The sequence below is a fragment of the Nesoenas mayeri genome, assembly GCF_963082525.1.
Source record: "Nesoenas mayeri genome assembly, chromosome: 3".
In the NCBI taxonomy this organism is placed as follows: domain Eukaryota; kingdom Metazoa; phylum Chordata; class Aves; order Columbiformes; family Columbidae; genus Nesoenas; species Nesoenas mayeri.
Genome location: NC_137544.1, coordinates 6,924,053 through 6,947,568, shown reverse-complemented (window position 1 = coordinate 6,947,568; position 23,516 = coordinate 6,924,053). Strand labels below are relative to the sequence as shown.

The following is a 23,516-nucleotide window of genomic DNA, read 5'->3' as shown; positions in this document are numbered from 1 at the left end:
CTCTGCTCTGAGGAGCTGTGCTTGGGCAGCTGCCATGGCTTTGGCACCTTTTGCACCTCCCGTCGTGCTGGATGGGCACCCAAGGCTTTGCTTGTTTGGAGGATTTTATTAGTGATGGCTGCAAGGCCAGCAGTTCTGGGTGACACATGGTCAGGGTGACATCAGCCCTGCTCAGCGCTGGAGCAAAGACGTCTCACTGTGATTGGGCTGTGTCCCAAAAGAGGAGGATTTTAGGGTGGAAGCGGCTGCTCAAATTGTTGGCCAGTTCCTGGTGGCACTTACTTACTGAGTTGCTTAAATAGTTGAGATATGTGTGCAGTCTTGGGCAGCATTTGTTGTCCTGGGGCGTTTTGCTTGTCCTCATCTTCCCATGAGCTGGTGTCTCTGCCTTGTGCTCCCTCTGGTTATAATGCATGCCTTAAATAACAGCCCAAACTTAAAAATAGCAGTAGCTTGGGAGGCCGGTGTTAAAACAAGACCCATGTCCTTAACGTGGACGTGTTCCAGCCAAGGCGGCAAATGCCGATGATTCTCCCAGGATTAAATGGTTCAGAGGTCTGGGAAGAGCTTCTGATGACTAATGGTCTGAGTTAGCAGCCAGCCTACCTCCATGTCTGTCCTTGTGTCCGTCCCAATGACAGGGGCTCTCCCAAGAAAGAGCCCCAAGATCTCACCTACGTGGGTAGAGCAAACACCAGTTACGGTTGGGGAAGATGGACCTCTTGCTGCTTCAGCTGGCTCTTACGTGGTAGCCCTGCAGATGGGAATCCAAAGGGGAAAAGCAGTTTGCCAAAGATTTCCAGAGAAAAAATAATCAGTGTGGTGCCTGAACGACGTGGGTACTGGGCTGATAGAGCTCTGTGGTTTTAACCTTGTATGACGGCTTTCTTTAGAAGATCAAGAGCAGCCTACACACTGGAAGCACTTTCTTCTAAACAATCCCTTCATTTTAGCAAATACCCAATTCCTTTCTTCATCTGTTGCCAAAGGCAAGGAGTTGAGCTTGTAATAAAAATAGAGAATTGAAGCCTCTCTCCGAATGTCTCGGGAATGCTAAATTGGACATCAATCTATGCCAAACGTGAAGATGGACTTGAAATAATCTTGCAGACATTGGTGGTAGTGTTGCCTTTGACTTTCACCCATTGAGTAGTAGAAGATGAAAGGCAAAGGCTGTTAAATGTTTTGTTTGGGGGTAAAACCTCTTGTGTATGGAAGAAGCTGCCTGAATGATGTTCTAAGAGGCAAGAAGAGAGTTTGGTGATTTTTTTGGAGTTAAAAGACCGAAGAACAGATCTTGGCAGTACTGGCCTGGCATGAGATGCTGCTTCCCTTTGATTTTTCCTCAAGTCTGGTAATTGCACATTACTGCAGTGGGTGGTGAGAACGAAGCCAGAAAGCCTCTGGTTGAATAATTGGAGAAATAAACTGTTCTTTGCAGCCAAGATGGAGCCAAGGCTTGACTGCAAGTGGATGAGCATGTACTGAAAATGGTTCAGGATCGAAAGCAGAGTGGGGAGTTGAGGGATGAAGCTGAAAAGGTGGGGGGAGTGTTGGGATTTGGGGTCTTGGTTGCTCAGCTGTTGGGATGCTCAGTTGTCATCACACTGGGAGCTGGGACCATCTTTGTTGGGGATTTGTGTGAGTAGCTCAGTTGCTGTAGAACCAGGGCTAAGCCTGAGCTTGGTCTTCTCCAAAAGAGGTCAGTGAGGGTGTTGGAAGAGGGACAAGAGCTTTGCTGGAAAGCCCTGTGCCCTGGAGAGCCTGGCCCTGCGCTGCAGCTCCAGGGTATCCCCTGTGAATACGAGCAGCGGGCGCATTGACAGTTCGCATCAGGACATCTTGGGTCACTGAAGGCTTGTCCTCATGTGGAATCAGATACTCATTTATGGTTAGTGTTGGAAGATGCTTATCAGAGTAAAATTACTTGATTCTCTTCTTTTAAAGAGACAGCGCGTTGACTAAACAAGCCCACGCATAACTGTAATCTCTCTTGTAGATCCATCCCCTAATGAAGGGAAGCGAGTGCAGGGAAACAACCCAGCAGTGGATATTCTTAAGCCTTAAATTGTTTCATAATCAGCTGCTATCATAAATAGGGAAACCCAGCTACAGGGATGGCACTTGCAGGTCTACTGGGTGGCTCCCTGGCGCTGGATGCTACTTCAGGACCCCTCCTTGGTGCTCATATGGGTAAATGAGATGAAAGGCACCTAGTGTAGTGGTTTTGTTTTGCAGAGGTGTTCTTTCCCTTTGATCAGCTCCTGAGCAGGTCACAGCTTGGTGGCAGGAGCATCACACCAGGAGGCAGGGTGAGGATGGGGGAGCTACTGTGGAAACACACCCTTGCGGATTCTGTCTCTTCTGCAAATCTGCAGAGCATGGGGAGGAGTGGTGGGGTTAAAAGCATCACCAGTCTCAACCTGTGACCTCAAGGTTTTGTGCCCAGACCACAGGTAGGGCAGCGATGGCTGAGGGCGTCTCAGGCGGGCAGGTGTGCCCATTGCTGCTCACATAATTTGGTAATTGCGGTTATGCTTGGCGAGGAGCAGCCTTGTGCTTGTGTGCAAACCCTAATATGACTCTGGCAGGCCGAGCGTGAGATGAGGGATTAATGTCTTGTCTACCTGCCAAAACAGAGAGGCAGAATGTGTTGGGTTTTGTTTGCGGGTTGGTGGTTTTTTTTTTTATTTCACAGAAGTTTCTTTTCTGGTATCTGCAGCTTAATTATCTACAGGCATATGACTGTTGGTCCTCTAACATCAGCCTGTCCACCTCTGCAAAGTGAGACCTAGGCAGAAAAGGAGCTTTTTAAATTGGAAGAGGAAGGGGTGTGCTGGGCACCATGAGAAATATGGATGCTGTGGCACAGCTGAGCATTAAAACAGGGATGCCCCCTCACTGGAGCTTATTTGGCTGCATGGGAGCTCTGTGTTTTAAGCTATATTTGCTCCAACATGAACATGATGCTCTACTTCAGGGTGGGATGAAGCAACCCTTCATCTGCAGCGCAGAGCTCTGCTGTGGGAGCTTTGGGGTGATGTCTCAGGACTATTTGAAAAAACATGTTCCTTAAGCCACTTGTCTTAAAAACTTGCTCAGATTGGCCGCAAACTCATCCTTGACCTTTTGGGAAGCAGCATGGTTTCCAAAGGGTGTATGTAGGAGCTGACCGAGGCTTAATGGTACAAGGGAGCCTTGGAAAACACAAATGAGGGAGGCTGCTGTTCTGTGGAGAGAGGAGGAAACTTAATCATGTGCAGGTTTATCATATCTTGCTCCTCAGCCTTGCTGCGTTAGCCGGCCTGAAGACCAGTGCTTGATTGTGTTGCTACCGTCTATCCACAATGTGTGCATGGCTCTGCAGAGCTGCTCTGGGGAGCTGGTGCGTTTGCTCCCAAATCTGCTTAAAAAAATGGGAAAAAAACAGGGAAAAAAAAAATATTTCATGGTCAAAATTCCCAGGAGGCCCCTGAATTAATTGAATAAGGGATCAGAATTTATGCCTTGCCTGTTAAGGTGTAGATGTGAGTGTTGGAGGCAGGGCAGCTCGGTGGGGAGAGGAGGGTTGTCCTTGCAGAAAAACACACTGAGCCCAGGTGCTTTTGCCAAAAAAAACCCAGTGCCGGTTTCTGCACTGGGGAGGGGGCTGTGATTTCTCACATTGGTAAGGCTTTCACACATAACTTCTCAAATAACAAGGCAGATTTTTCTTTTTTCCTTGCTTGCCAAGGCTTCGTCTGGGGAAAAAAAATACAGGACGCGAATTCAATCCTTAGGTTGGCATCTGTGGGTGTCTGGATATTTATATCATAGAATGGTCTGGGTTGAAGGAGACCTTAAATACCATCTAGTTTCACCACCCCTAGCATGGGCAGGGACGCCTTCTGCTGGACCAGGTTCCTCGAAGGCCCATCCTACCCATCCTCGAACGCTTCCAAGGATGAGGCATCCACAGCTTCTCTGGGCAGCCTGTTCAGTGCCTCACCACCCTCATGGGGAAGAATTTCTTCCTTATATCTAATCGAAATCTACCCTCTTTCAGTTTAAATCCATTACTTGTTGTCATATCACTACATGTCCTTATTAAAAGTCCCTCTCCATCTTTCTTAAAGATCTTTTTAGGTACCAAAAGGCTGCTGTAAGGTCTCCCTGGAGCCTTCTCTTCTCCAGGCTGAACACCCCAACTCTCTCAGCCTGTCCTCCCAGCAGAGCTGTTCCAGCTTCAGATCATTTCTGTGGCTCCTCCGACCCCTCTCCAACAGGTCCATGTGTGTCCTGTGCTGAGGGCTCCAGAGGTGGACACAGAACGGCAGGTGGGGTCTCACCAGAGCAGAGCAGAGGGGCAGAATCACCTCCCTTCACCTGCTGGACATGCTGCTTGTGATGCAGCCCAAGATACAATTGTCCTTCTGGGCTGCAGGTGCCCATTGCCGGCTCATGTCCAATCTTTCATCCCCCAGCACCCCCAAGTCCTTCTCACAGGGCTGCTCTCAATCCCTTCATCCCCAGCCTGGATTGGTACTGGGGGTTGCCCCAACCCAAGTGCAGGACCTTGAGCATCTTCCAAACCTCCTCATTTAGGGCGTAAACTATATTTAGGGGTGGGCATAGGGTTGGAGGTTTGTGTTGAGTTTTAAACAACCTCCCCTTTTTTGTGGGGAGAACGGTGAAACTTTCACATTTTGGAAGGGTATTTGTGTTGGGGATTTGGGGTTTCTACATGCTGGTTTGGCTGAGCCGTGGTGTCCTGTCAAGTGGAGCTGGGATGTGCTGCATCCTGGCTCAGTTGCTCATGCAGGCACTTGGTGTGCGCTGGGAGGTAAAAATAGGCTGTGGCTGTTTTGCATGAGTCAGGGTGATATTTGGAGGAGGTGGGTGGGATGAGCTCAGGCACACAGCTCGGTTCGCAGTGATTTGGAGCTTTATCTGAAAAAGCGAGGGTTGGGCTGCATCACTGTGGTTCTCCTGTCTGACTTGTGTGTGCCCTTTGATCTCCACCCATGATGTTTCATCTTCTCTGTCTCTGTGCAAATGCCGAAATCCAGCCAGTTTGTTACGGTCAGGATTTGTCATTTCGCATGGTACCATGTGCTCTGAAATGGGCAGATGGAGAAAGTGATGAAATGGCAGCTCTTCCCATGTAGGGTGAGGACTCGGTGATGGCAAATCCTGTCTTTTTGCAGAGAAAAGTTGAATTTCAATGTCTATATTATCACAGTATCACAGTATGTTTGGGATTGGAAGGGACCTCAAAAGATCATCCAGTCCAATCCCCCTGCTGGAGCAGGAGCGCCCAGGTGAGGTCGCATAGGAACCCAGGCAGGTTTGAATGTCTCCAGAGAAGGAGACTCCACAACCTCCCTGGGCAGCCTGTTCCAGTGTCTGTCACCCTTAGTGAGAAGAAGTTTTTTCTCAAATTTAAGTGGAAGTTTATGGGAGGTCTGGATTGTGTTGATGAACAAGCCATTGGTCTGTGTTGGGTGGGTGTAGCAATTAATATTGCCCACCTCTGGAATACTTGTGTTACTAGGCAGGTGGTGGAAGCTCCAGGTTGGTACTGGGATGGTGGAAGTCAGTTCCTGCAGGTGTCATGGGTGGACTGGTGGGACTCATCCCTGTGAATGAAGGGATGGAGTGTGGATTTCCTGAAATCCAACCTATCTGGAAATTCATGAAGCTGGCTCTGGAGGCCTGGGCATATGGGCTGCTCACTAGATGAGACCACACGTGTGACACAGGTTGTGGGGTATCTCCTGACCTTTCCTTCCCAGCTGTATAAGACAGCCTAGCACTTGAACTGATGTTGAACTTTGTTATGAGTGGGACCACAGGACATGTGGCTTGGAAGGGCTCTGTAGACTTGAGCATGAGCTTTCTCCTTGAAGGCGGCAGCTTCTCAGTGACCAGTTTTCTGCAAAATAACAAATTACTTTTGGCTTGAGCTCTGAAAATGAGAATAGTGGTGGTTTTTGTTTGTGAGAGGGTGGGGGAGGAAGGAACCAAAGCTCCTCTGTGGCTGGCCTGTGGTTAAACTTTACCATATCTGCTGTCAGGTGCTTGGGTGTAGCTTTCTGGTAGGGTAGCTATTCCACTCTTCTCAAGTTCACTTGAAGATGTTAATAAGTAATGTCAGAGAGGAGTGAGGCTTATCCTGAACAAACCATTAAAGCATGGTTGAGTCCCATGCACTTGTGTGATGGCCATCTCAGCGACGTTCATGAGTGGAAGGGGTGACTGCTCTGTCTATGTCGAACTGTGCGCATGCAGTGAGGCAGGAGACATCCAAAGGAGTTGGAAACAGGTGTGGAAAACCTTGAATCAGATTCAAAATAAGCAACTGGAAGGCACTGAAATAACATTTGTGAGGAAGACTGGGGCAAGCAGCATGGTTGGAGGTGAGAGACCTCTTTATAGACCTGCCCTGCCTCTCCACGAAGGTCCTTCTTTCATCTCAGCATCTTTGTAGATGAGCTGAACACATATTCGGCATTGCTGCTCGCTTGCGCTGCCCTGGAGGCGTCTGTCCATCTTGCTTGTGTGAGCAGAACTGTCTACATTAGCTCTGTTGGCTGTAGGCCTGCCTGGAATCATAGAATGTCCTGAGTTGGAAGGACCCACAAGGATCATGGAGTCCAACTCCTGTCCTTGCACAGGACAACCCCACAGTTCACACCGTGTGTCTGAGGACGTTGTCCAGTCTCTTCTTGAACACTGTCAGGCTTGGGGCTGGGACACCTCCCTGGGGAGCCTGTTCCAGTGTCCAGCACCCTCTGGGTGAAGAACCTTTTCCTCATGTCCAACCTGAACCTCCCCTGGCACATCTTCCTGCCATTCCCTCAGGTTCTGTCACTGGTCACCAGAGAGAAGAGCTCAGCCCTGTCCCTCCTCTTCCCCTTGTGAGGAAGCTGTAGCCGCCATGAGGACTCCCCTCAGTCTCCTCTTCTCCAGATTGAACAAACCAGGCGACTTTGAAATACATGGAGTTGGTTCATCGCAATGTTTAGACAATTCCAGTTGAAATGCCTCTTGTCTAGGTACCCAAGACAAGATGGACGTCCTGCATCCTTCAGATGCTGCCGTTGCCCTCTCTGGGATGGCCACTGCACACACAGCTCTGCTGGACTCATCTCAGGAGGCTTCACAGCAAGGGCTCCTCTTTAATTCCAGTGTCCTTTCAGGCAAGCGATGCTGGGTGATAAATGGTGATGGTTCCTGCTGGTGGTGGTGAAGGGGGTGGTGGTGCCTCCTGCATTAGCAGCAGGGTGGTGGCAGCTCTCCCAGGCTGTTCCCATGGCCTGTCTCAAAAAAAGGAGGGGGACTCAGGCTGTTCTCTGGTATTTGCAAGCTTAGAGCAGCTTTAGCATTGCACTGACGTGGCTGTGACCAGCCTCACGTGTGAAACATGAAAACAGGTGGGTTAAAGCACCATCCCTGCCAAGTTTAGCTGTTTCAGTTTGGATTACTGTGACCTGGAGGGCTTTGAGTGTTGTCTCCAGCCTTGGTGTGCGGATGAGCGTGGTGGGAGAAGGTCCACCTGGTTTGGTGGGTGAGGAGGACCTGGTACCCAAGGTGGAAGTGTTTATTTTGCTCCATGCACCCTGGTGAGGACCTTTCCATCCCAACAGGATGCTCTGGCACTATTAGCGCTCTACAGAGTAACCTGTAGGGCTTATGGAAATATAGAAATAATAGGACTCTAAGCTTATTATAAGCATTAACATTTTATTTTATTTTTGAACAAGTGAATTAAGTTACTGTAAATGGCTTGAGCAGTAATAGTTGGCAGTGTGCAGCCGCAGCTTGTCATGTAATGGTTATAATCTCATTTTTCAAGAACAGAGGGAGCAATGGTTTTCTAACTGACTGGAGCCAAATCTGCGCTCACATCTGTGTCTCTTCCATATCTCTTTGGGGTTTTGTTTGCACAATATTGTGGTGGATGAAGCAAACATATGGGGCTTAAATTCATTTAACAGTTGCAAGAAAATGAGTTTAAGGTTCTTATAGTATTAAGGTAGACATTTCCAAATTTGTTTTTAATGGAACATTTGTTCTCCAAAGATTATTACACACCATTAAGTCCTCTGCTGCCTGGTGCATTCTCATGCCGTGCGATATTATTGCTAAGGGATATAAACATGTTTATGGGGCCACTTTATTGAACAGTGAGATTAAATATACTGAACTTGAAAATGTCAATAGGAGCATGAGTGTTTTGTCATAAATCTTGTGCGAGAACATTAGGACATAAATGTTGTGCCACTGCATAAAACTGGTGCAAATCAAGTTGTGACCAGCTGAAAACTTTTCTCACTAGTACAGCAGCTGTAAATACTGGGATTTATCAGCATTAAATAAGTAGATGGGAGCAGGTAGTGCATGGGCTTTTCCTTTTCTGGGAGGACTAGATGTGCCACGCAGAGGTCATAAACCAGCAGATTGTTTTAATGCCACTATATGGCTGATATGTGTGGGAGTGGATGTGGGCAAAGCTTCCACCTGGCTGTAATGCTTTGTCCTACTGCAGGACAGCACTGCTGGGGGGACCTGGCTCTGCTCATTTCATGTATAAAATGGGCAGCATTTTATTTATTTAAATCACAGAATCACAGAATGTCCGGAATTGGAAGGGACTTCAAAAACTCATCCAGTCCAATCCCCTCATGGAGCAGGAACACCCAGATGAGGTTACACAGGAAGGTGTCCAGGTGGTTTTGAATGTCTCCAGAGTAGGAGACTCCACAACCCCCCTGGGCAGCCTGTTCAGTGTCTGTCACCCTCACTGAGAAGAAGTTTCTTCTCAAATTTAAGTGGAACCTTTTGTGTTCCAGTTTGTACCCATTACCCCTTGTCCTACTGTTGGTTGTCACCGAGAAGAGCCTGGCTCCATCCTCCTGACACTCACCCTTCATATATTTGTAAACATTAATAAGGTCACCCCTCAGTCTCCTCTTCTCCAAGCTAAAGAGCCCCAGCTCCCTCAGCCTTTCCTCATAAGGGAGATGCTCCACTCTCTTCATCATCTTTGTTGCCCTGCACTGGACTCTCTCCAGCAGTTCCCTGTCCTTCTGGAACTGAGGGGCCCAGAACTGGACACAATATTCCAGTTCTGTGATCTATATACATGTATAGATATAAATGGGCAACCTTATCTACATATCACTCAACCCAGGAAAAAAATAATCCCTGAATATGGGAGTAGAAAAAGTTCTGACATAATGACTTACACACTGGGATGACAACTAATGCACTGAGATATATCTATATCATTATATCTATATATATCGAGATATATATATATATATATATATATAACAGGCAGCAGCAGACCTGCTTTGCACTGCCATTGTTACCTTGGTGCACAAACCTTGCAGAGCTATTAGTACCCTCAAACTCAGGGATTAATATTTTTTTCCTGGATCAAGTGATAAAATTATAAAATTAAGCACTGGCTGCGTAAACCCAGTGGTTTACTATTTTTTCTGCCAAAACTGGTTTAATTTGCTGGTTTAAAGGATTTGACTTCAAACCTGAGTTGGCTTTTGGGCTTCTTACCAACAGAGGGGTGTGATACCTAAAGGTGCCAGCGTTACCTGGGCTGTCTGTCCTTCCTGTGCAGGACTGACAGCCAGCCCCAGTGTAAGGACATCAAGGGAGAGGAATTTGTCTTTGAGAAACGGGAGGAGTTAACAAGGCCAGGCTTAATTCCTGCTAGCATGTTGAAGCATGATGGATGATAATATGTATTTATGTGCCTCAGATAATTAGCTCCATCATAAATCTCAATAGCATATTCGCAGCCTTTTCTTGTTGCTAAATGCTGGGGAACATCGTCTTTGTCTTGGGCTTATTTTGAATAATGAAAAAGGCCTTTTTTCTTTTCAAATTCCTCTTCTGAGTCTCTCTGCAACTAAAACCAAATCTTGCACTTGGTTTGGTTTTTGGGTGGCTCAGCATGCTGGACTGAGCTTTTATGCTAGGAGAAACCCTGGCTCTCCTATATCCATAATTAGAGATTTACGTTGCTGTAAATCAGTTGGGTAGAGGGAGGTTTGGTGGTTACGGTGCGGGGAGGGTAGGGATATGCAAAATGCGGGTTATATTTCAGTGTTTCAGCTGTAGAGCTGGTCAAACACCGGCTGCAGATGCTCTGAGCACTGTGGGGTCATGGCTACATGATCTGGCTCAGAAGCGTTAACTAAAGTCTATATATAGCAGGTCTTGATAAGCTTGTTTTATTAGTCAGAAATGTTCAAGTAAAAAAAATCTGTATCAGTCTGCATAGTTTTTTTTAATATGTGTAAGAGTATATAAGCGTATATACAAGCAGTTATAAAATATCTATATTATACAGAGAGAGATATAAAAGTATGTATGTATATACATATATACACACATATCAAAATTTCTATATCAGGCTGTATAGTTTAAATATATCTATAAAAAGATATATCAATATTCCTCTGTCAGGCTGTATAGTTTATATATTTTTATATATATACCTATTATATCTATCTATTTGGCTATATCAGGGCTGTGACATGAAGGTGCAGTTGGGAGGTTTGATCTAAATTGTGTTAGAAATTGTGACATTTTAGGCCAGCAGGAAAGACTCTGGCTATGATAATCCTCCGTAAGCAGCTGGTTTTGCTGTCACCGCTGTCATGCCTGCGGAGGGATGGAGAGACTGTCTCTGTAGCAATAGATGTGTGTTGGTCCATGAGGAAACCCCAGGTGTGGTTACCTCTGGAAAAAGTGAGTTTCTCATTGCAGGTCACCTACACCAACCCTTCATGTGGTACTTTGAAACAAGGTGTTGCTCGGCTTGATTAAACAGGGTTGATTAGCTACTATGGCTTTATTGGGAGGTTTAACTCCTGACCTGTGAGGAGATGCAATGATGAGGTGCTGTTTGCAAGGCTGCCAAAGCTAAAGGGAGGAAACCCTCTCTGTCTTGAACCAACGTGTCTTGAGGGCTTTTCTGGGGGAGGCTCTGCATTTTTGCTTTTCAGATCCCATAGCAGATTTTCCATTCACTCAACACTTGCTTGGGGAAGGGTCTCCTGTCCTGTAACTGAGTCATCCCACGAGTCTAAGCTGGAAATGGCGCTACATGCAATCATAACTGCTGTAGATGCTCTGCTATGGAAATGTTCGTCTTTATAGAGGTGCCTTGGTGACTCACCTCTTAATCCAAAGTGATGGCTGCGATGCAGATGTACAGGCAAGTGTGTTGTTATCTTCCCTGCTCCTGCAGCCATGTGGTGGCCAAGTACCAGGGTTTTTCCTGTGCTGGAAAGTACAGGAATTTTTGCAGTTAAATTAACATGGTTAATTTTAGGGTGGGTGTGCCTCAATTGGAGCAACCCATGGGTCTGTCACCCCTTACTTGCATAGGAGGTATTGAGCACGTTACGTGTGCAGCTTGTCTGCAGAGCTCCATAAAAGGCCTTTCACAAATGGTTGGGGTTAGAAGGGACCTATGGATATCATCCAGTCCAACCCACCTGCTAAAGCAGGTTCACCAGAGCAGATTACACAGGAATGTGTCCAGGTGGATTTGCATGTCTCCTGAGAAGGAGACTCCACAACCTCTCTGGGCAGCCTGTTCCAGGGCTCTGGCACCTCAAAGAAAAGCAGTTTCTCTCATATTCAGATGGAACCTCCTGTGCTTCAGTCTGTGGCCAGTGCTGCTCATCCTGTTTCTGGGCACCACTGAAAGGAATCTGTTCTCTTGACCCTTGAGATATTTATAAACATTGACGAGATGCCTCAAAAATCTCCAAACAAAAACCACCTAAAGAGAAGAAAAGCTTGGCTATTTGGGGATGGGAAAAGCTTTGCTAAAACTTAGAATTGCAATGCTGGGAGGCTGCAAACCCCCATCCCTCACCTGTAGCAATTCTGCCCCACAGGCATCGACATCCTGAAGCTGGTGGCAGCCCAGGTGGGGAGCCAGTGGAAGGACATCTACCAGTTCCTCTGCAACGCCAGCGAGCGGGAGGTGGCGGCTTTCTCCAATGGCTACGCGGCCGACCACGAGCGCGCCTACGCCGCCTTGCAGCACTGGACCATCCGCGGGCCCGAGGCCAGTCTGGCCCAGCTCATCAGCGCCCTCCGCCAGCACCGCCGCAACGACGTGGTGGAGAAGATCCGAGGCCTGATGGAGGACACCACGCCGGTAACAATGGGCTGGGCTTTGGGTGCTCTTGTATGATGTGGTGCACATCTTGTCTGGCCATGGTGAGGATGGGGGTGTGTGGGATCAAGCCTAGCTAAAAGCCAAGTAGATGGACTCCATAGAATCATAGAATAGATTGGTTTGGAAGGGACCTTCAAAGCTCATCCACTCCAACCCCCTGCAATAAGCAGGGACATCTTCACCCAGATCAGGTTGCTCAGAGCCCCATCCAGCCTGGCCTGGGATGTCTCCAGGGATGGGGCATCCACCACCTCTCTGAGCAACCTAGGCCAGTGTTTCTCCACCCTCATTTTAAAATTTCTCCCCCTCCCCACCCCATAGAACTTCTCAGGGGCTTACATTTAAGTGTTATGTTACTTTTGAGCAAAGCTTTGCCAAATTTTGCTCAAAATTTCATCAAAGTTTTGACAAGGTTGGTAGTCCCACGTGTTGTGGTTTCCATGTGTCTTTGAAGGTTGTCACTAAGAGCTGGTACTTGAGCCATCGTGTTGGGGACATGAAGGAAAAAGCCTTCACCTTTCAGCTTCCTCTTAAATGCTAAAACTAAGTGCCCAGAATTTTGTGAGAAGGGCCAAGCATCTTTGAGCCCTAAATGTTGCTGTTGTGGAGCAATGAATTGCTTCCTCCAAGTGGGTGATGGGTGGCATGGGGGAGTCTCTGTATACTGTCCTCTAGGGTTTTTGCCGTTCCGTGGCAGCTCTGGCCTTAAAACAAGCTGTCCCATATTTAGGGAGAATAAATAAATTACTGCAGAATATCCTGCAGCAGGATCTCAGCTGACTGTAAATAATTGGAAGGTTCCTCAGTCACGTTTGCTTTGGCCACCACTGCCTTAGCTGTCACTGTGCTTTTGGGTTTTTGGCTCTGATAATTTGGTGGTCTTCTGCAAGTGCTTGTAAAGGTGATGGTCCTGTACAGCTTTCACTTGTTTGCCTAGAAACTGGTAAAATTGGGTTGCTGGTCTTTTGAGCAGTTGACTCAGGTGGGTCCGTATGAGAAACAGGGCTCATCTCAGCAAAGGATATGTTGTTTTTTCTTAACAAATTTACCTGAGCTGGCATATCCTCCTCCCCCATGCATCTGATCAGACTTTTTTGCATGAGTATCCCTCATGATCAGCCTTAGGTGTTGGCTGTTCTTCTACCCTGAAGGTCCTGGACCAGTTGCTGCACTGAAGCGACACGTGGGATGTCAAAACTCAAAATCACCCCAGGGTGCAGATTCAGCACAGCAGCACACTGCGTTTCTGCCAGGTTTTACCTGCTGTAACCTGTCTGCCTCCTCTCACTGGATCGGCTCCCACTCTGCGGCTGCAGGCAGTGATGGAGTGGCCATGGGAGGGATGTAGAAAGCTGTGAGAAGTGGTTTGGGCAACAGGGGCCAAATCTGCTGGTTGGAAAGCCTTTAATTAGAGCTAATTCAGGTTTCACTCTTGGTAATTGTTCTGTCCAAAATGCAGACAAATCGAGGCATTTTCTCTCTGCACCAAACTGGTTTGGTGGAAGGAGCGGGTTGCCCCATTGGTGGCACATGGGGATGCTGGGCTGCACCTGTCCAGCAAGTGGCCTTGCAGAAGCAGGCTTGGGAAAAAAAGAATAGATAAAACAGCAATGAAAAATAGAGCTTTTTTGTTTTGTGAATGAAACATCTCTTCTATGAGAAGAGGCTGAGAGAGTTGGGGTTGTTCAGCCTGGAGAAGGCTCTGGGGAGACCTTATGATGGCCTTTCAGTACTTAAAAGGGACCAATAAGAAAGACAGGGACAGACTTCTTAGCAAGGCCTGTTGGGATAGGACAAGGGGTGATGGTTTTAAACTAGAAGATGGGAGATTCAGGTTAGACATGTGGAAGAAATGTGTACAATGAGGGTGGTGAGAGCCTGGCCCAGGTTGCCCAGAGAGGTGGTAGATGCCCTATCCCTGGAGACATCCCAGGCCAGGCTGGATGGGGCTCTGAGCAACCTGATCTGGGTGAAGATGTCCCTGCTCATGGCAGGGGTTGGACTAAATGAGCTTTGTAGGTCCCTTCCAACCGAAACTAGTCTCTGATTCTGTGAAGGGAGTGAGGACTCTCCTAAGCAATGCACATGGATACATCCTCCTGGCACCTAGCAGAGTGAAGCTCTTGGGGTGACCCAGCCCAGCAGCAAGCATCCCATATGTGCCATGTGTCTTAGATGAGCCTGGGAAGGATGTGTGGGTGGTCGTGCCATCTGTGATGCCTTTGGCCCCTACTTGGCATCCCTGTGTGCAAATGGTTGCTTCCCCATCTCTCCCCATGGTCCTGTATCCTGAGAAAGCACCAACACCCCCAACTCATAGGTAAAAATTGTGTTACTGGATGACGTATCTCTTGGACAGCAAATTGGTACCCTAAACCCAGCCCACCTCCCTTTGCCATCCCATCCCACTGCTATCACATCCTCATCCCAAATCCTTTATCTGGCATCTGGCTTCAGCCTTTGAAACCTACAGAGGCAAAGCTGCTCCCTCCTGTGATACCCTATTCCCTCAGCAGCCTTTCGGGCTCTGAAATTCAAATATTTACATCCCCCAATAGGAATAAGGGAATTAATGAGAGTCCCTGGAGCGTTTCTGTACATGGCAGGAACATTTTCTATCGGGTGGGGAGGGACTCTGCTCAAGTCTCACTGCCTTTTTTAGCTGGGGAAGATTATACTGGTTTTGCGTTGCGCTGAATGAATTTAGGTTAAAACGAGATTAGCCCTGTGAATCACTTTGCTAGGCTTCTTTTGGTGGGTTTTTTGGTGTTTGTTTTTTTCAGCTGATCCAGAAAATATGGTGAGTGCAGCAGCTGTGAGAAGGTTTTTTTGGGGTGCACTTAACTTGTAGGCTCCTGCTAAAGGCTGCCCCAACCACATACACTTGTCAGGCTCAAGGTTTGCAAAATCTCGCCCCTTGCAGGCTTGCCAGGAACAGGCACGCAAGCCCGGGCAATGTTTAGTGAGCACGGGCACACCCCAAATTAATGGTGCTGACAACAGCAAAATTAAAGGGTGGAAGGGGGAAAGGGAGAGGTTTTCCACTGCTATTGCAGTAAATTGTAATTTTCCATTTTGGGGTTGAAAGTGGAAAAGTTCGGTACAACGCAGGTGCTGGGTAACTGGATTTTTTTGGGGGTGCGTAACAGCATTTTGCAGATAGCCAGGGGTGTCTGTGCTTGCCGGGGGTGTTGCTGGGACAGCTGGCCATGTTTGCTACCATGAATGTCCTACTGTGAGCAATGCTTGAAGCTGTTATATTTTTATTTATGGCTCATCTGGGCTTGGCTGTAATATTTCAGGGAATGGATGGAGGGGAAGCAAAGAGCCTTGCTCAGGGTGTTCAGCAGCACAGCCTCAGCAAAGCTTAAAAAATAATCTAATAATAAGGGAGATGTTGAAAAATGGAGGTGGGGGAGCTGCAGGCCTGAGCCCGATGAGTTTTAGGTCCGTGGCTAATTGCACATCACGGATAATCCTGTGAATCAGCAGATATGTCAGGGCTGGGTCTGGTGTGAGGTTAAGCCCCGGGGTTTTTAGGGGGTGCTGGAGAAGAAGAGGATGTGAAAGCAGCCTCGTGTCCAGGCCATGGCAGTGCCTTTGGCTCCTGTTCTTCCTCTTTTGCAGGTCAAAACCCTGGGGAGTGGGAGGGAAGGGGCAAGAACCTCGAGCAGCATTCCTCAAATTCAGGCCCAAACAGCTTCTGCCTATCCCCTTTGTCTCCTCTTTTGGCAAAGCAGAACTGGGCTGGCCCCAGTTATTAGCAATTAGTTTTGCACTGCATTAACATCAGGTGTCGGTGGTGGAGTGAGGGTGAAGCTGTTGGCTGGATTTCCCAGTTGGGGGATTGGCAGCGGTCCAATGTCTGGGAGATGCCCAGGGAGCCATGTACAAAACCAAAATTATATTCAGTTTTCCCTTCTGGACTTGAAACTGGTTTTATTTGAGGCACAAAGCTGTAGGATCAAGTGGTCGAAGCCTCAGGGCAGGGCTATGGCTGGTTGGGTTTTGCTGGAGTGAGCATTGCTGTTTTTGACTCGGTTTATTCTAAACCACAGGATGATTTTTGGCAAACCAGAGGCTGGGTTTGAGCCAGCCTGGACAATGTGCAATAAACAAAGAATTATTAATTTATAAAGTAATATAAATAACATGAACACAAAAATGTAAACTTTGTAGTAGAAGTGGTTATTAATGAGGTTTCCTTGTTGTGGTAGCCACATCTCCTTTGCTCTGTGTGTTTGATGTATGTTGGACTTGAGAGCACATGGTGAAACTAGAAGATGATGGGGTGAGAGGATGCTGAAGTTGGTACTGACTAACCTGGAGTTAAGTTTAAAAACTCTTCATCATGGCTTTGTCAATTCTTCATCATGGTTTGAGTTGAAAAAAGTGGATGTCCAAATCCATAAACAGGAGAAGTCACAAGGAGCTCTCATGAACATATCTTCTCCTGCTCAGAGAAGCACTTGGCCCACAAATGGCTGGGGCTGGTGGGGAAGAGCTGCTTCCTCTGTGGATTGCTGTGGTTTGGTCTTGGTGTCTAAACCCTCTCCAGTCCTCACTTTGTCTGTCCTGGGTGAGGCTTGACTTGAGTAGCTCTTCTCCAGGGCTGCCTTGTCTTGAGGAACACCAGCTCCACCACAGAGATGGTATTAAGCAGTCTTATGAAACCTGGCCTGGAGAAGAGGAGACTGAGGGGAGAGCTCATGGCAACTACAGCTTCCTCACAAGGGGAGGAGGAGGGGCAGGCACTGAGCTCTTTAGTGACCAGTGACAGAACCTGAGGGAATGGCAGGAAGATGTGCCAGGGAGGTTCAGGTTGGACATGAGGAAAAGGTTCTTCACCCAGAGGGTGCTGGACACTGGAACATGCTCCCCAGGGAGGTGTCACGGCCCCAAGCCTGACAGTGTTCAAGAAGAGACTGGACAACGTCCTCAGACACATGGAGTGAACTGTGAGGTTGTCCTGTGCAGGGACAGGTGTTGGACTCCATGATCCTTGTGGGTCCTTCCAACTCAGGACATTCTATGATTCAGTGAAGTGAAGGACATGGGAAGGACATTTGCGCTTTCCTGCTGCAGGGTGCTGAGCACCCTCATGCTCTTCCCATCTTGGCCAAAGGGGTTGCCTTCTGCTCTGCAGCATCTGCCACCTCAGTGAGACCTTGTGGCCTGGCCAACGGTGTTTTGTCTTCCGAGGTCTGGTCTGCCTTGAGGGTGGACCTCCAACTGTCATGTGTGCCATGAAGCTGCTCATCCAGGTAGATCCTCCCTGTACGTGGGGCACCATAGCAAGAGCATCGCCCCCCAACACCACCTGCATCCACAGCATCACCCAGCCCACCCTGCCTCATTTTCCAGGGTTTCTCCCACTGCATCCCCTATGGAGACGCACCAAACCTGAGAATCAGGCTGCTGTCAGCTGGGTGTCATCTTTTTGGCAGGGAATCTGGGAAACAGTGGCCTTGGTGCTAAATTTATCCCCAATCCCAAGAGGGTGTGGATCCAGCCTCTGCGGAGGTTGCTTCTCTAAACCCAACTCCCTGACAAATTTTCCTAGTTTTGTATTTATATTTATTTTTAAACGAGCAATAGTTTTGAGTCTTGTTTGTGTTGGGGCAAGCAAACCCAACCCAAACATGGCTGCACAAAGCTGAGCTGATGCAGCAGCAAACCTGCCACCGGCTTTTCTCACCGCTTGGTTGCTGCAGCAGGAATTTCAGGGAAGCGTCACCCAAGGGAGGGGTGTTTTTAATGCCTGCGGCTTCTCCTTCCTTACATTAGCACAACAACTGCCCTGTCTGTTTGTCCACGTTGAGCTTTTATTGCCGTACAGTAAAACATAGGCAGAAAGTTGGACCAGCCAGTTCAAACAGAGCTGTTTGGAGCAGCTGTGAAAAGAAAACAAAGTCCCAAGTCTGTGTCAGGTTCTGCATCCATCCCTTTTCTTTCTTTTAGAAAGAACCTTCAGACCCCCTGAGCTACCTAGAGCATCCTCCCAGATGCATTAGGATCCAAAAGGATGTTGGCACTTGAGCCACATCCTAAAGGGCTCCGAGTACACAGGAGCTTTTAGCAATATTTTTCTTTGGCATTGCAAACCTCTTGCTGCAGCGCTCAAAAATAAATTGGTGGGGCGCCCTGGTACGACTAACTAGTTGCAGGAGGTTGTTGATGTGTCAAAGCCATTGGGTTTTCATGCTGGACCGTGTGTCTAACAGTCTGCTGTGTGTCTGTCTGTGCAGGTGCAGATGCAGCCGCAGTGGCAAGCGCAGGACCCCTGCAAGGACGACACAAAGGTGAGAAATGCGGCGGCTCTGAAAAGGCAAAAGGGCTGCAGAGTGGTTTGTTTTGCTTGGGGTTGTTTTTTATTATTATATTTATTTTTTTTTTCCAGCCAGAGCTTGGTTTCGCCTGAGCGCCACCATTCTCAAAAATAGGAACGGCCAAGGTGGTTTCAACCGAATGAGTCATTGGCTATGAATAGTGTATTTTTACACCTATTCCACAGGCTTCACCTCGCAGCAACCTTTTGCTTTTCCTCGGCCTTTTAAAACCTTCATTCCCACTCGCTTTCTTCCCGCGGTTTAAATATTAACACAAATCCGAGCATCCTGTTGACTTTGTCTCGTAAGCCTTGCAACCGTTGAGCTATTTGGGAAGCTTAAGGCTCCCGGGACGCCTACAGTCAAATAACCTCGGGTGATTGTCTTTTTTTTTTTTCCCTTAAACAGCTTTAGCAGCTGTTTAATTAAACTCCAAATGACTTGCACGCTTCTGGGAAGGGTTTTTCCTCTCTGCTGGGAAGGCAGAACCCGGGCAGCCGGCTGTTCCCTGCCCCTCCCGGTCATTGATCCTCAGTTATTGGGTCCCTTTTTGGAAATCGGGAGTTAGGTTTGTGACTGGATATGTAATAGACAAATTGCATGAGGGAAAACAAACCCCGAAAGCCTGTTTGTTATTTTTAAAGGGAAAATCAGGGCGAGTTGCAATTTGGAAAGTGGCCAGACACTGTTCTGGTTCTTCCCTTGCTTTTCCCCCGTTAATGGCAATAGGCTCATTCTCGTCGATGAGCTGTATTGGAAAGGGACTTTCAGAGAAGACAGATTCTTTTAATTAAAAATTAAAGCTGACTTTTATTTTTAACATGCCTGTTGCATAACATGCTGAGCTAGAACAAATCCTTCCCTGTTTATTTTCAATGTGGGGGGAAAGAAACCCTTTCATTCTGCCACAAACAGGCTTAAATGTTAATTTAATATGAACTAATGGGCTTCTCAGCAGACATGTGATTTGTGGGTGGTGAATTCCTCGACATGGATGAGGAATGTGCAGGCACATCCATGCCAGTGCAGAGGTGGCTCAGCAGCTCCCTGTCCTGCAGCCTTTAATCTGAGTTTTAATCTGAGTTTTGCATTTTAATCCCTGGGTAGCGGGCACAAAAGCGTGTGAGCAGGAATTGCCGGGTCTTTCTTCTGTGGGAGGAGAAAACAGCGTTGAGAAGAGGGTTGGGAAAGTGGGTTCCACGTGGACAAGGGCTTGCAAATCTGCTTTGACAGGTCAAGTAGGGTTGCAGGGTTTGGGAAGAAGTTAAATATTGGATCAGGAGTGTCAAACTCACGTTCACCAGGGGCCACATCAGCCTCATGGTTGCCTTCAAAGGGCTGAATGTAATTTTAGGACCGCATAAATGTAACTACTCCTATATTTATACAGTCCTAAAATTACATTCAGCTTTTGAAGGCATCTGCAAGGCTGATGTGGCCCCTGGTGAACGTGAGTTTGACAGCCCTGTATTAAAAGGTCCTCTGAGCAACCTGCCTGGGGGGGACTTGGTGACCTGCCCAAGCTGCCAGGCTGGGATGTGGGGATGCTGCCCAAGCAAATCACAGTAGGATAATGAGAAATAAAACCAAATCTTAAAATCACCTTCCCCCCCGCCCCTCCCTTCTTCCCAAGGTTAACTTCACTCCCGATTTCTCTACCTCCTTCCCCTCAGTGGCACAGGGGGATGGGGAATGGGGGTTGGGGTCAATTGTCTCTGCTGCTCCTCCTTCTTCAGGGGGAGAACCTCTCATGCTCTTCCCCTGCTCCAGTCTGCCCCTTGGGCTCCCTCCCGCGGGAGACAGTTCTTCACGAGCTTCTGTAGTGTGGGTCCTTCCCATGGGCTGCAGTTCTTCATGAACTGCTCCAGTGTGGGTCCCCATGGGGTCACAACTCCTGCCAGCAAATCTGTTTTAGCTCGAGCTCTTCTCTCCATGGGGCCACAGGCCCTGCCAGGATCCTGCTCCAGTGTGGGCTCTCCATGGGGCCACAGCCTCCTTTGGGCACCCACCTGCCCTGATGTGGGGTCCTCCACAGGCTGCAGTTGGATCTCTGGTCCACTATGGACCTCCATGGGCTGCAGGGGGACAGCCGGTCTCACCATGGGCTGCACCATGGGCTGCAGGTGCTCTGGTGCCGGGAGCAACCTCCTGCCCTCCTTCTTCACTGGCCTTCGTGTCTGCAGAGTTGTTTCACATATTCTCACTCCTGACTCTGGCTGCAATTGCTGTGTCCCAGAGGTTTTTGTTTATTTTCCCCTCTTCTTAACTATGTTATCCTGGAGGTGCTACCCCTGGCTCAGCTTTGGCCAGCAGTGGGTCTGTCTCGGTGCCATCTGGCATTTGTTCTGTTGGACATGAGAGATGCTTCTGGCACCTTCTCATAGAAGCCACCCATGTAGCCACACTGTTACCGCAACCTTTCCACACAAAGCAAATATAGAGTGAAAAGGAAAACCAGGTTAAAATGCTCTGCTGTGGTTGCTTGTACCAAGAGTGCAGGTCAAGTTACCCCTCCTGCCTGTTGAGATCTAGGGTGCCAAATCCCAGTGCTGATGTCCACTCCAGGTCACCTCCAGTGCTCATTCTGGGTCAGTATGTCCCCAGGGAGGAGGAGGAGAGGTCCACCTGAATTCGTGGACCACTTGCCAAGGACAGGCTGGGCTGTGTTGAAAGCTATGATGTAGATGGTTTTGAGTGTGAGCCCACTGCATAGCATCCCTCCAAGTTAATTTTCCCTCTCTTTCTTTCCCCCAAAGGTGGAGGTTGACAGACTGGCGCTGCCCGTGAGCCCCAGCCCGCTCAGCCCCGCGCCCAGCCCCAGCCCCAAGCCCCCCGAGGCGGCTGTCCTCACCGTGGAGCCCTCTCCTTCGGAGAAGAAATGCTTCTTCGTCGACGAAGCGGAGCCGCTCCTGCGGTGCGACTCGACCTCCAGCGGCTCCTCCGCGCTCAGCCGGACGGGCTCTTTTATTACCAAAGGTACCAAAACCAGCTCTTGGGGGTGGGAAGCAGGAGGACCAAAGGGATGCCATGGCATGTCCCATGTGGTCAGCACGTGTGGCAGAGCTCACATGTGGCTCAGCCCAACAGAGAAGGGCTGTGAAAGCCATTCAGAGAAGGGCAACGAAGCTGGTGAGGGGTCTGGAGCACAAGTCTGATGGGGAGCGGCTGAGGAAACTGGGGCTGTTCAGCCTGGAGTAAAGGAGGCTGAGGGGAGACCTGATCACTGTCTACAACTGCTTGAAAAGAGGTTGTAGCATGGAAGGGGGTTGGTCTCTTCTCCCAAGTAGCAAGTGATAGGATGAGAGGAAATGGCCTCAAGTTGCACCAGGGAAGGTTCAGATTGGATATTAGGAAACATTTCTTCACAGAAAGGGTTGCCAGGCCTTGGAACAGGCTGCCCAGGGAAGTGATGGAGTCACCATCGCTGAAGGGGTTTAAAAGACATGTAGATGAGGTTCTTAGGGCCATGGTTTAGAGGTGGATTTGGCAGTGTTAGATTAACGGTTGGACTTGATGATCTTAAAGGTCTTTTCCAACCTTAATGAGTCTATGATTCTATATCATTTAAGTAAATAACTGGGAAAATTGGCTCTCTGGCATATGTATACCACATCCTGATTCCACACCAGAACATCCTGTTAGCAGAGGTGATATGGATTTGAGAAGGGAAAACACCTTTAAAGGCTTTTAAGTCTTTGAAGTGCTGCCAGTGAAGTTGTAGCATCCCTGGATGTTGGAGAGGGTTTTCTTATGATTTTTGGCTATTGTGTTGGCCTGTGGGTTATTGCACGAGATGAAACCAGAAAAACGTCATTTCAAGACTGAATTTTTTCCACCCTTGGTCCTGCTTGCTGCAGCATGTGGCTTGACATGTCAATCACCATTAGTCACCCCCTCTTTTTTGAGGAGGTTTAATTTACTGCTTTTAATTTGCTGCATTTAATCCTACTTAACTTCTGAAGATGGTGAAACACTGAGCTCGGTCAACCTACCGAATTTATACTTGAGTGCAGAAATGAAGCAGATCCAATGAAAACAACACAAAAGAGCAGAATTCAGCTTTTTTGGCTCCTCTTCCTCTTCACTTTTCAGTATTGACCATTTGGCATTTATAAATGCTGTGTTTGCTCTAGCGGGATCCTGGATTTAGGTGCCTCAGCACTGATGGCTTGCCCGTCTAATCCTTTCCCCGTCTCATCCCTTCCCTATCACCCTCCACCTTTTTCCCTCAGTTCTCCTGGTGGTGTGTCCCTCCTCAGAGGTGACACCTGAGTATGGACCGAGGAGAACAAGCCCTGGTTAGCAGAGGTTTCTGGAGGGGTTTCTTGACCACCTTCTCCTTCCCTCCCACAGAAAAGAAGGACACCGTCCTGCGCCAGGTGCGCTTGGACCCTTGCGACCTGCAGCCCATCTTTGATGACATGCTGCACATCCTCAACCCCGAGGAGCTCCACGTGATAGAGGAGATCCCACAGGCCGAAGACAAGCTGGACAGGCTATTTGAGATTGCCGGAGTCAAGAGCCAGGAAGCCAGCCAGACCCTCCTGGACTCTGTCTATAGCCACCTTCCCGACTTACTGTAGGCACTGGGTCACCGCACGCTCTCCAAATATCTGCTAGAGCTAGCTTGGCACTCGTTAAGACGACCGACAATATGCAGGCAGGTTTTGTTGTAGAATATATGGCCAGTATTTTTGTTGAGGTGTCCCTGGTTTCTGGAGGGGGTGCAGTTTACCAGCGCTGCACCCCTCCACCTTAACTATCGCTAAGTCCAAGTCTTTGCACCCTCTGCCCCCTTCCCCGAGCCTCTCTGCTCCTTGTTCTCATTCCAATCAGATCAGTCGATGCACTTTAAAAACAAAATGCAGTTAACGAACTAAAAGACCACGAATCTGGTGTAATTTAACACATCAAATCGGGGATTGCTCTGTAACGCACTTCTTCTGTCAAAGCTATCGCTCGGAGTGACCGGCTCCCACCGC

The 23,516-nt window shown here is 48.3% G+C and overlaps 1 protein-coding gene across 1 annotated transcript in view; it reads left to right on the top strand.

The window, feature by feature from the left end:
- The window catches only part of TNFRSF21 (TNF receptor superfamily member 21), a gene marked incomplete at both ends in the record, with an annotated part of 35,353 nt that extends 12,236 nt beyond the window's left edge, over nucleotides 1–23,117 (top strand). Inside the window, 4 exons of the mRNA XM_080341656.1 lie at nucleotides 11,919–12,184; nucleotides 18,454–18,507; nucleotides 21,291–21,510; nucleotides 22,888–23,117. Of these exons, the coding sequence (XP_080197782.1) occupies nucleotides 11,919–12,184; nucleotides 18,454–18,507; nucleotides 21,291–21,510; nucleotides 22,888–23,117 (770 nt within the window). The remainder of the gene's footprint in view (nucleotides 1–11,918; nucleotides 12,185–18,453; nucleotides 18,508–21,290; nucleotides 21,511–22,887) is intronic.
- Nucleotides 23,118–23,516: the final 399 nt, after the last annotated feature.